At 41.4% G+C, this 11181-nt stretch overlaps 1 protein-coding gene across 1 annotated transcript; it reads right to left on the minus strand.

The window, feature by feature from the left end:
- Positions 1-1222: 1222 nt before the first annotated feature.
- Positions 1223-10612, minus strand: LOC139172677 (parvalbumin beta). Its single transcript, XM_070761912.1, has 4 exons — positions 10550-10612; positions 4627-4759; positions 3406-3515; positions 1223-1451 (listed from the first exon to the last, which is right to left on the minus strand). Exons 1-4 carry the CDS (start codon positions 10608-10610, stop codon positions 1423-1425), a joined length of 333 nt encoding a protein of 110 aa, XP_070618013.1. The 5' UTR covers positions 10611-10612; the 3' UTR covers positions 1223-1422.
- Positions 10613-11181: the final 569 nt, after the last annotated feature.

The raw sequence follows: 11181 nt of genomic DNA on the forward strand, positions 1-11181 counted from the left end.
CATTTCCCACCGTTTCCCAAGCCGGCACGCTGGCCTGGGAAATTCTAGAAGTTGAAGTCTTCCCATTTTAAAGTTGAGCCAAAGTTGAGAAGGATGGATTGAAACCAAGCAAGGACAGAAGTGTTACCGTGGCAATTGCATCTGGGCAAAGAAACAGGCTCAAAATCTGTGAATGATGAAGTCACTTTATATGGATGAACGGACAATTCCACGGGGTATGACTAGTAAGGGGGTTTGTGAACCTGGTTAGGTAAGGCAAAGACCAGTTTAAACCTTCTCATTGTAACTGTTTTTCCAATATGATGTCATATATAGGAAGGCTATTTCAAGGTTTTATATATATGTCATATATAAGGCTATATATGATGTCATATATAGGAAGGCTATTTCAAGGTCCGTAAGGGGCGAGTACAAGTGCACTAGAGGGCCTTCTGTCCTCTGTCCTATTGCTCTCCTATATCTTCTCTGGGTCCTGTCAACTAAACAATGTCGTCTGGCAGGCCCCAGGGGAAGAGCCTTCTCTGTGGCGGCCCCGGCCCTCTGGAATCAACTCCCCCCGGAGATTAGAACTGCTCCCACCCTCCTTGTCTTCTGTAAACTACTTAAGACCCACCTATACCGCCAGGCATGGGGGATTTGAGACACCTTTCCCCCAGGCTTATTATAATTTATGTTTGGTATGTATGTGCTGCTTGGTTTTTAATTATGATAGGGTTTTTAGTTTTTTTTAATATTAGATTTGTTCCAGCATAATATTGTTTTTATCGTTGTTGTGAGCCGCCTTGAGTCTTCGGAGAGGGTCGGCATACAAATCTAATAAATTATTATTATTATTATTATTATTATTATTATTATTATTATCTCCTATACCTTTCTTCTATTCCTATATCTCTTCTTCTATTCTTTCATTGATATGTTCTATTACTATATCTTCTCTTCTCTTCTTTCCTAGATATATTTTACTATGAGTATCTCCTCTATAACCTTCATCATGTATTTTACTATGTGTATGTATATATATACCCACTAAAACCCTCATTGTGCATTGGACAAAATAAATAAATAAAAAGAAATAAAGACGGTCGCTTAGTTAACTCGTGATGCCATTTCTTAGCCCTCACCACATCGTCTTAATAAACCCCACCGACAAAAGGAAATATCCAGTCTTGTTTTTCTCTTGGGCTCTGACTTTGTGCTGCTTTTGATGTAGAGAGCCCTTTTAATTATGAATTTTACAACAATAGACAATAATGAAGGTCGAACGGAGCGTCGGGAGTTAACACAGTTCCCGAATAGTAAGAAACATCTTGCTGGCCACTGTCAATGCCGTTTCGCTGTATAAAATGTATAAATAAATAGTTGACTTGCAATAAGAAAGGATGTTGTACAATACAATTGGCTTGGTCTTCCCTTGAATCGCTTTTAACCCTTTGTAACCAGGGCGACAAACTCTGGAAAAGAAAAGGAAAAATGAAGAAGGGAGAAGGCAGGGGGAAGGGGAGGAAAGGAAAGGAGAAAGGAAAGGAAAGAAAAGGAGGAAGGAAAGGAGGAAGGAAAGGAGGAAGGAAAGGAAAGGAGAAAGGGAAGGAAAGAAAAGGAAAGGAGAAAGGGAAGGAAAGAAAAGGAAAGGAGAAAGGGAAGGAGGAAGGAAAGAAAAGGAAAGGAGAAAGGGAAGAGAAGAAAAGAAAAGGAGAAAGGAAAGGAAAGGGAAGGAGAAAGGGAAGGAGAAAGGGAAGGAAAGAAAAGGAAAGGGAAGGAGAAAGGGAAGGAAAGAAAAGGAAAGGAGAAAGGGAAGGAAAGAAAAGGAAAGGAAAGGAGAAAGGGAAGGAAAGGAAAGGAAAGGAGAAAGGGAAGGAGAAAGGGAAGGGAAGAAAAGGGAAGGAGGAAGGAAAGGAAAGAAAAGGAAAGGAGAAAGGGAAGGAAAAGAAAGGAAAGGAGAAAGGGAAGGAAAGAAAAGGGAAGGAGAAAGGGAAGGAGAAAGGGAAGGGAAGGAAAGGAGAAAGGGAATGAGAAAGGGAAGGACAGAAAAGGAAAGGAGAAAGGGAAGGAAAGAAAAGGAAAGGAGAAAGGGAAGGAAAGAAAAGGAAAGGAGAAAGGGAAGGAAAGAAAAGGAAAGGAGAAAGGGAAGGAAAGAAAAGGAAAGGAGAAAGGGAAGGAAAGAAAAGGAAAGGAGAAAGGGAAGGAAAGAAAAGGAAAGGAGAAAGGGAAGGAAAGAAAAGGAAAGGAGAAAGGGAAGGAAAGAAAAGGAAAGGAGAAAGGGAAGGAAAGAAAAGGAAAGGAGAAAGGGAAGGAAAGAAAAGGAAAGGAGAAAGGGAAGGAGGAAGGAAAGAAAAGGAAAGGAGAAAGGGAAGAGAAGAAAAGAAAAGGAGAAAGGGAAGGAAAGGAAAGGGAAGGAGAAAGGGAAGGAGAAAGGGAAGGAAAGAAAAGGAAAGGAAAGGAGAAAGGGAAGGAAAGGAAAGGAAAGGAGAAAGGGAAGGAGAAAGGGAAGGGAAGAAAAGGGAAGGAGGAAGGAAAGGAAAGAAAAGGAAAGGAGAAAGGGAAGGAAAAGAAAGGAAAGGAGAAAGGGAAGGAAAGAAAAGGGAAGGAGAAAGGGAAGGAGAAAGGGAAGGGAAGGAAAGGAGAAAGGGAAGGAGAAAGGGAAGGACAGAAAAGGAAAGGAGAAAGGGAAGGAAAGAAAAGGAAAGGAGAAAGGGAAGGAAAGAAAAGGAAAGGAGAAAGGGAAGGAAAGAAAAGGGAAGGAGAAAGGGAAGGAAAGAGAAGGAAAGGAGAAAGGGAAGGAAAGAGAAGGAAAGGAGAAAGGGAAGGAAAGAAAAGGAAAGGAGAAAGGGAAGGAAAGAAAAGGAAAGGAGAAAGGGAAGGAAAGAAAGGGAAAGGAGAAAGGGAAGGGAAGAAAAGGGAAGGAGGAAGGAAAGAAAAGGAAAGGAGAAAGGGAAGGAAAGAAAAGGAAAGGAGAAAGGGAAGGAAAGAAAAGGGAAGGAGAAAGGGAAGGAAAGAAAGGGAAAGGAGAAAGGGAAGAGAAGGGAAGGGAAGATTATATTACAGTATTTTGAATCCTCAACTCCATAGATAATGGGTTTCTAGATTATCATGGATAGCAGATGCTAAAGAAAACATAGCTCCTATCCATTTCAAGTCATTAACTTGTTTTGTTTATTAATATAACTATCAATTTATTATATTGCCTTAGGAATTAATTCCAGGGATTGTCTCCATATCAAGAAAGCAGGCGTAACGTTTACCTCCCTATATATACATCCTTGTGGCAACGACCCTTTTCCCTCCACTGTCTGTTTCCCCTGCCTTATAATTTTTAAATTTTAAATAGCCGAATTTAATATTTTAACTATTTATGGCCCATCAGGCTGGACATCAGAGGAGGGGGGGAATCAATGAAGTTTTTCTTACCGTCCACGCCAATTTTGCCATCTCCATCGGTGTCACCTGCTTTCAGAAACTCCATAGTCTCCTTATCAGTCAAGGCTCTGGCTTTCGAATCAAAGTTCTGCAGAAAGTTCCTAATGAACAGATAAGAGACTTATATACCGTTTCACAGTGTTTGACAGCCCTCCCTAAGTGGTTTACAGAGTCAGCCTCTCACCCCCAACAATCTTCGGAAAGGGGCGCCATACAAATCTAATAAATTGTTATTATTAATCTGGGTCCACATTTTATCGACCTCAGAAGGATGGAAGGCTGAGTCAACCTTGAACCAGCCAGAATTGAACTCGTGGCAGTGGGCAGAGTCAGCCTGAACCTTTGCTTCGAGTCTACGGAGAGGGGCGGCATACAAATCCAATAAATTATGATTATTATTATTATTTGCATTCTAACCACTGCATCGCCACAGCTAATCAGCAGTAGCTTAGACATATATATATACAGTATAGTTTCACAGTGTTTTACAGACCTCTCTAAGTTGTTTACAGAGTCAGCATCTTGATTTTTAACAAATTTGTCTTTTAGACTAGTTAATTTATATTAATATTGGATTTAAGATATTGTTACTGTTTTTTATATGTTGTAAGCCGCCCCGAGTCCTCGGAGAGGGGCGACATATAAATCAAATCAATCAATCAAATCAATCACTAAACAAACAAATCAATCAATCAATCAATCAATCAATCAGTAAGTAAGTAAATAAACAAATAAATAAATAAGTAAATAAGCAAATAAATAAATAGATAAATAGATGATAAATAGATAAATAGTCCTCGGAGAGGGGCGACATATAAATCAAATCATATCAAATCAAATCAATCAATCAATCAATCAATCACTAAACAAACAAATCAACCAACCAATCAATCAGTAAGTAAGTAAATAAACAAATAAATAAGTAAGTAAATAAGCAAATAGATAAATAGATGATAAATAGATAAATAGATGATAAATAGATAAATAGATAAATATGGACTAGTTTGTGACCTTTTGGCTACAGCGGAGATGTCACAATTTCGAATCTGGATTGTAAGTCTCTTTTGGCGTGTCCATCATAATGTCCATCACTCAGTGAGCGGTCGTTAAGAGAGGATGGGTTGCACAAAGAATTATGCGTTTGTATTTGACAAAGGGCCATTTTGGGGACCTTAATGGTGGATCAAGGGTCGTTTCCAAAGTTTCACTCACTTCAGCTCATCTTCCTCAATGTATCCACTCTTATCCTGATCGAGAACTCCAAATACTTTTGATAGCTGATCCCTGGATTTGCAGTGCAAACCAGATTTGGCAAAGAATGTCTTGCAGCTGAAGGAATCGGCAGCTGTGGGAAAGGAAATTAAAAGAGAAAAAGAGGAAGAGAAAACAAAGAAGACAAAATAACAGAGTTGGAAAAGGATCTTGGAGCCACAAAACTCTTCCCGTGTCTAACTATTTCCTGAGCAGCCACAAAACTAGCATATATTTCTCATCATTCCTATCACCCATTTCCTCCCATGTTGACTGTATGACTGTAACTTGTTGCTAATATCCTAAGATTTTTATTAATATTGCTTCTTCCTTGCTTATTTGACCCCTATGACAATCATTAAGTGTCGTACCACATGATTCTTGACAAGTGTATATTTTATTTTATGTACGCTGAGAGCATATGCACCAAGACAAATTCCTGGTGTGTCCAATCACACGGCCAATAAAATTCTATTCTGTTCTATTCTATTCTATTCTATTCTATTCTATATAGTTGAATTAAAGGTTCTGGTTTGTTTGTTTGTTTGTTTATCTGTCTATCTGTCCGTCCGTCCATCCATTTGTCTGTCTGTCTGTTTGCTTTTCTTTCTGTCTGTCTATCTGTCTGTCTGTCTCTCTCACGTACGCACGCTCTCTATCTGTCTGTCCGTCTGTCTGTCCATCCATGCGCTTGTCTGTCTGACTGTCCATTTGCCTGTCTGTCTGTTTTTCAGTCTGTCTGTCTGTCTCTCTCTCTCCCATGCTCTCTCTCTCTCTCTCTGTCTGTCCATCCATGCGATTGTCTGTTTGTCTGACCGTCCGTTTGTCTGTCTATCTATCTGTTTGTTTTTCTGCCTGCCTGCCCCTCGATCTATCTATCTATCTATCTATCTATCTATCTATCTATCTATCTATCTATCTATCTATCTATCTATCTATCTATCATCTATTTGTCTGTTTATTTAATCAAATTTCTAGGCCCTCCCTTCTCCAAGGGAATCGGGGCGGCTTACAGAACAAAACCAGTACAACAATTATAAACCCAACCATAAAACCCCAAATCCTAAAAAAAACCCTGTCAGAGCAGAATATCCACGCTCAACAGTCCTTTAGAAACTTTTCTTTTCTTGGATTTATCCATTGTTGGCCTACCGGGGGTCAAAAAAGCTTAATCAATTGCGCATCGGTGGAGGTCGCACATTGGCACTTGTGATACATATTTTGAGCGACAGGGAGCCGCAGCAGAGGGATAAAAGAGCCACATGCGGCTCCGAGCCATGGGTTGCTGACTCCCTCTCGTAGATCACTCTGGAGAAATGGTTCTCCAGCCTCTTTTTTGAAAGTCTCCAGTGATGGAGCATCCACAATTCCTTAAGGCAGAGTCAGTCCATTGGTTAATTGTCTTCACTGTCAGGAAATTTCTCCTTAGTTCTAGGTTGCTTCTCTCCCTGATTAGTTTTCACCCATTGCTTCTTGTTCTACCTTGACGTGCTTTCTTCTGGTTGACCCAGAATAATAGAATAGAATTCTCCTTAGTTCTAGGTTGGTTCTCTCCTTGATGAGTCTCCACCCATTGCTTCTTGCCTTTGCCTCCCAGTGGTTTGGAAAATAGGTTGACCCAGAATAATAGAATAACAGATATTCCTGGAGGCGTCTGTAATATGGTAAATGATTTAGCTTTACTAGATAAATGGTCAAAGCAATGGAAACTGCAGTTTAATTTTCCAAATGTAAAATAATGCACTTGGGGAAAAGGAATCCTCAATCTGAGTATTGCATTGGCAGTTCTGTGTTAGCAAATACTTCAGAAGAAAAGGATTTAGGGATAGTGATTTCTGACAGTCTCAAAATGGGTGAACAGTGCAGTCAGGCAGTAGGGAAAGCAAGTAGGATGCTTGGCTGCATAGCTAGAGGTATAACAAGCAGGAAGAGGGAGATTATGATCCCGCTATATAGAATGCTGGTGAGACCACATTTGGAATACTGTGTTCAGACCTCACCTACAAAAAGATATTGACAAAATTGAACGGGTCCAAAGACGGGCTACAAGAATGGTGGAAGGTCTTAAGCATAAAACGTATCAGGAAAGACTGAATTAACTCAATCTGTATAGTCTGGAGGACAGAAGGAAAAGGGGGGACATGATCGAAACATTTAAATATGTTAAAGGGTTAAATAAGGTTCAGGAGGGAAGTGTTTTTAATAGGAAAGTGAACACAAGAACAAGGGGACACAATCTGAAGTTAGTTGGGGGAAAGATCAAAAGCAACATGAGAAAATATTATTTTACTGAAAGAGTAGTAGATGCTTGGAACAAACTTCCAGCAGACGTGGTATATAAATCTACAGTAACTGAATTTAAACATGCCTGGGATAAACATATATCCATCCTAAGATAAAATACAGGAAATAGTATAAGGGCAGACTAGATGGACCATGAGGTCTTTTTCTGCCGTCAGACTTCTATGTTTCTATGTTTCTAATAAACTTGGAAGGGGCTTTGATCACGTGAGTAAAGGCTGATCATAAATTCACTTTTCCTATCGCCCTTGTAACGCTGAGCAGTCACTAAACAAATGGTGGTAAATTGAGTCAATCCAGCATCACTTTTTTGCTGCTCCAACCATGTCAGTTGGGGTGAAGAAGACATTTGAGGCACTGACCTTAATTGACTTTACCCTTAGAGACCAAAAAAGTTTAAGGACAGATTAAGTATCAGCCGCCCAAAAAAAGCAGATCAAATAAGAGCTGACTTTAAATCTAGAAGTGCCCTGAACTTCCTGGACCTTCATTTGCGTGGCCTGTTCTGGACTCAAATTCTCTCCAGCTATGTTCTGGCATCAATCCCAGGGGTGGTGGGGAGGGTTGCAGGTGGGTTTCAAGCAGCTAGAATGTCTCGTTTCAGATCAAAAACTCCTTTTTCAAGGAAACCCAGATGGACGGGTTTAATGAATTACGGTAGGCGGCTAATATTTCCTGCAGGGTTTTTGTAGGGATTTAGAATTTGTTTGTGTCTCCTCTCACTTTTTCTATTGGAAATTGGGATATTAATAAATCTTCTGTCGCATTGCCAAGTACGATAAATTCCGTCGTATTCCCAAATACGATAAAAATAAATTACTTCCCTCCCTCTTTCCTTTTCCTTCCTTCATTCTTTCCTTCCTTCCCTCCCTCTTTCCTCTTCCTTCCCTCCTTCCTTCCCTCCCTCCCTCTTCCTTCTCCCTTCCTTCCCTCTTCCTTCTCTCCCTCCCTCTTTCCCCTTCCTTCCCTTCCTCCCTCTCTCTTTCCTCTTCCTTCCTTTCCTCCCTCCCTCTTTCCTCTTCCTTCCCTCCTTCCTTCCCTCTCTCCCTTTTTCTTCCTTCCTTCCCTCTTCCTTCTCTCCCTCCCTCTTTCCCCTTCCTTCCTTCCCTCCCTCCCTCTCTCTTTCCTCTTCCTTCCTCCTTCCTTCCCTCCCTCTTTCCTCTTCCTTCCTTCCCTCCCTCCCTTTTTCTTCTTCCTCCCTTCCCTCTTCCTTCTCTCCCTCCCTCTTTCCCCTTCCTTCCTTCCTTCCCTCCCTCTCTCTTTCCTCTTCCTTCCTTCCCTCCCTCTTTGCTCTTCCTTCCCTCCTTCCCTCCCTCTTCCTTCCTTCCCTCTTCATTCTCTCCCTCCCTCTTTCACCTTCCTTCCTTCCCTCCCTCTCTCTTTCCTCTTCCTTCCTTCTTTCCCTTCCTTTCCCTTCCCTCCCCTTCCTTTCCCACAAAGCATGAAAATTAACATCCACCATAGCTGAAAGACATTCGCTTAGGAGATGCTTAGAGAGGACCTCTGAATCTTGAGAGAGCCATCTCCGCTCCAGGATACCTGTCACTCATCCCTGGAGGGCTTCCTTCAGATGTTTTGATCTCCTGAAGCTACTCCAGACAGTGTAAAGCCTCGAGCAGCCACACACTCCAGAGGTGAAAGATGGACAGGCCCTCCGTGCCCCCCAGACGGCGTCTTTGTACTGCCCCTCTCTTGGGAGAAGAATGTGTCAAACACAAGAGGCTTCCAGCCTTTGAGCTCTGCAGCTTTAGGAGGAATGAGGGAATGCAGTCCCTTAAGAAGCTGCTGAGCTAAAAGCTTCAATCAAACGGCTTGGTTCAACCTCTCCTGATGTCATTGCTACAATCTGTTCTAACGGATCCTCCAGAACGAGTTTGGTTGCTGGAAGGAACCTCACTTAGCAGTAGTGACTGTGAAAGGGATCTCGGAGTCTTGGTGGATCACCAACTAAATACGAGCCAGCAATGTGCAGCAGCGGCTAAAAAAGCCAACACAATCCTAAGCTGCATCAACAGGGGGATACACTCCAAGACTAGGGAGGTATTAATACCACTCTATAAAACCACCCCTGGAGTGTTACATCCAGTTCTGGTCACCAGACTTTAAAAGAGACATAGAAGCTCTTGAGAAGGTGCAGACATAGAAGTTCTTGAGAAGGTACAGACTTTAAAAGAGGCATAGAAGCTCTTGAGAAGGTGCAGAGAAGAGCAACTAAAATGCTAAAGGGGCTGGAAACCAAGACATACGAAGAGAGGTTGCTGGAACTGGGCATGGATAGGAGAACCAGTGGGGACATGATAGCAGCATAAAGATATTTGAGGGGTTGCCACAGAGAGGAGGGGGGTCACACTATTTTCCAGGGCACCAGAGGGTCCAGACGAGGAGCAACAGTTGGAAGCTGTCCAAGGAGAGATTCAACCAGGAAATAAGGAAGAACTTCCTGACGGTCAGTGGAACAGCCTGCCAGCGGAGGTTGCGAACACCCCAACTCTGGACACTTTCAAGAGGAGATTGGACTGTTGGGGAGTTGTAGGATTTCCTGCTTGAGCAGGGGGTTGGACTTGATGACCTGCAGGGTTCCTTTCACCTCTAATAAAATAAATAAATTTCTCATACAGGAAAACCATCATCTCTCCTCTTGTACGAATTCTACATGGGCTTTGCATGGCCATATTTAGAGACAGGAAGGAATGCCTGGGAAGGGGGGGGGGTCACCTTTCAATACTAGGCAGAGTTCATAAGTGGGCAGACGGGTATCTAAACCCCTAGAAAAATCCTCCATCCACTGTGCCAAATCAGAACATCATTTTAGGCGTCCAGGTTCTGGGATTTAAAAGGGACATTGGAAAGATTTTTGTTGCTCGGTATTTTTAAAGGAACTTTGTGCTACACCTACTTTTTGGAGAGTTGAACCTCAGTTTCTGTATTTTTTGGGTGCTCATTGGTCATTTGGACGACCTAAAATAATGTCCGATTTTCCCCCCAACCCCAGCTTCATTAAAAGGGGATTTTGTGGATGCAACGGAATTCATCCGAACGGTCCAGCTGCAGCGGATCGCACTTCAAAAATCGATGAAAATGCTCCAGGTATTTTGGCAGGCAATTCTCCCTGCCCCATCAGGGGAGGATGGGCACTGTAGTCCAGCAAAGAACAGAGGAAGGTGAAATGATGAAATGTATTCCAAATGTTACGGTCAAGAGTTTTAAGAGCAGAAAAACCAAGATTTCCTGATCCAAGATCAGAAAAGAACTCAAAAATGTTTTACAGTGACTGGTTTTTACTGGCGTAATCTGCAGTTTCTTTAACGTTAAAAAGAGGTGTGCCTGGTTTAATATGTTAAATTTAGGAATGGCTGTTTTCCCTCTAAAACTATAAAACATTCAGAACCTCCAGCAAAAATACTAGATGGCTGTTTTTCTAAAACCACCCACGACATTTGGGAATTTTGGAGCGGTGATGGTGGGATCAAGATGAAAGTTGGAAAGTTTATGTCGAGATTTGAATCCATACCTTTTTTTTGACAACACATGCTTATTTTTTTTTAAAAAAAAAACATCTGTACATATGTAATATAGAAATTACCTTGGCAGCTTTGTAAGCCAGCTGCAATGTCAGCATCGGTCAATATTCCAGCGAATGCCATCCTAGAGCTGGGAGGAGGTTTAAAAAAAAAGAGAAAGAGTTTGGAATTAAATTGCACACTGATAATATTTTCAGACGAGATTTGCAAAACTCAGGAATCTTCGCAAGGAAGAACTTTTGCAGAATCAAGAAAGAGAATTTGCAGCCTCCCAATGCATTTCTATAAATAGAGTTAGAGGGTAGATTAAGATATAAAAAACAGCCAAAAACTAGCGAAAGGGATGTCTTTCCTAAAATCTCTCTGCCTATCTCTTCCTCCCTATTCTTTCTCTCTCCCTTTCTTTCTCTCTCTGTCTAGCATTTCTCTCTCTTTAATTCCATTTCTTTAGCTCTCTACTTTGCTTTAACTTTCTTTCTCTCTTTCTCTGTCTCTCTTTTTCTCTTTTGCTTTCTTTGCTGTTTCTTTCTCTTCTTTCCTTTCTTTCTTTCTTTCTTTCTTTCTTTGCCTCTTTCTCTGTCTCTCTTTTTCTTTTTTGCTTTCTTTGCTGTTTCTTTCTTTCTTTCTTTCTTTCTTTCTTTGCCTCTTTCTCTGTCTCTTCCTTTTTTGCTTTCTTTGCTGTTTCTTTCTCTTC

This window comes from Erythrolamprus reginae, chromosome 9, assembly GCF_031021105.1.
Source record: "Erythrolamprus reginae isolate rEryReg1 chromosome 9, rEryReg1.hap1, whole genome shotgun sequence".
Classification (NCBI taxonomy): domain Eukaryota; kingdom Metazoa; phylum Chordata; class Lepidosauria; order Squamata; family Dipsadidae; genus Erythrolamprus; species Erythrolamprus reginae.

What these genes read in the sequence shown, in the direction of transcription:
- LOC139172677 (XM_070761912.1), bottom strand. Translation starts at nt 10,610, where the DNA reads ATGGCATTCGCTGGAATATTGACCGATGCTGACATTGCAGCTGGCTTA. An exon ending in TGGCTTACAAAGCTGCCAAG is followed by an intron (nt 4,760 to 10,549) that starts GTAATTTCTATA and finishes CCTTTCCCACAG; the next exon opens with CTGCCGATTCCTTCAGCTGC. An exon ending in TGGCAAAATTGGCGTGGACG is followed by an intron (nt 1,452 to 3,405) that starts GTAAGAAAAACT and finishes TTTCTTTTCCAG; the next exon opens with AGTTTGTCGCCCTGGTTACA.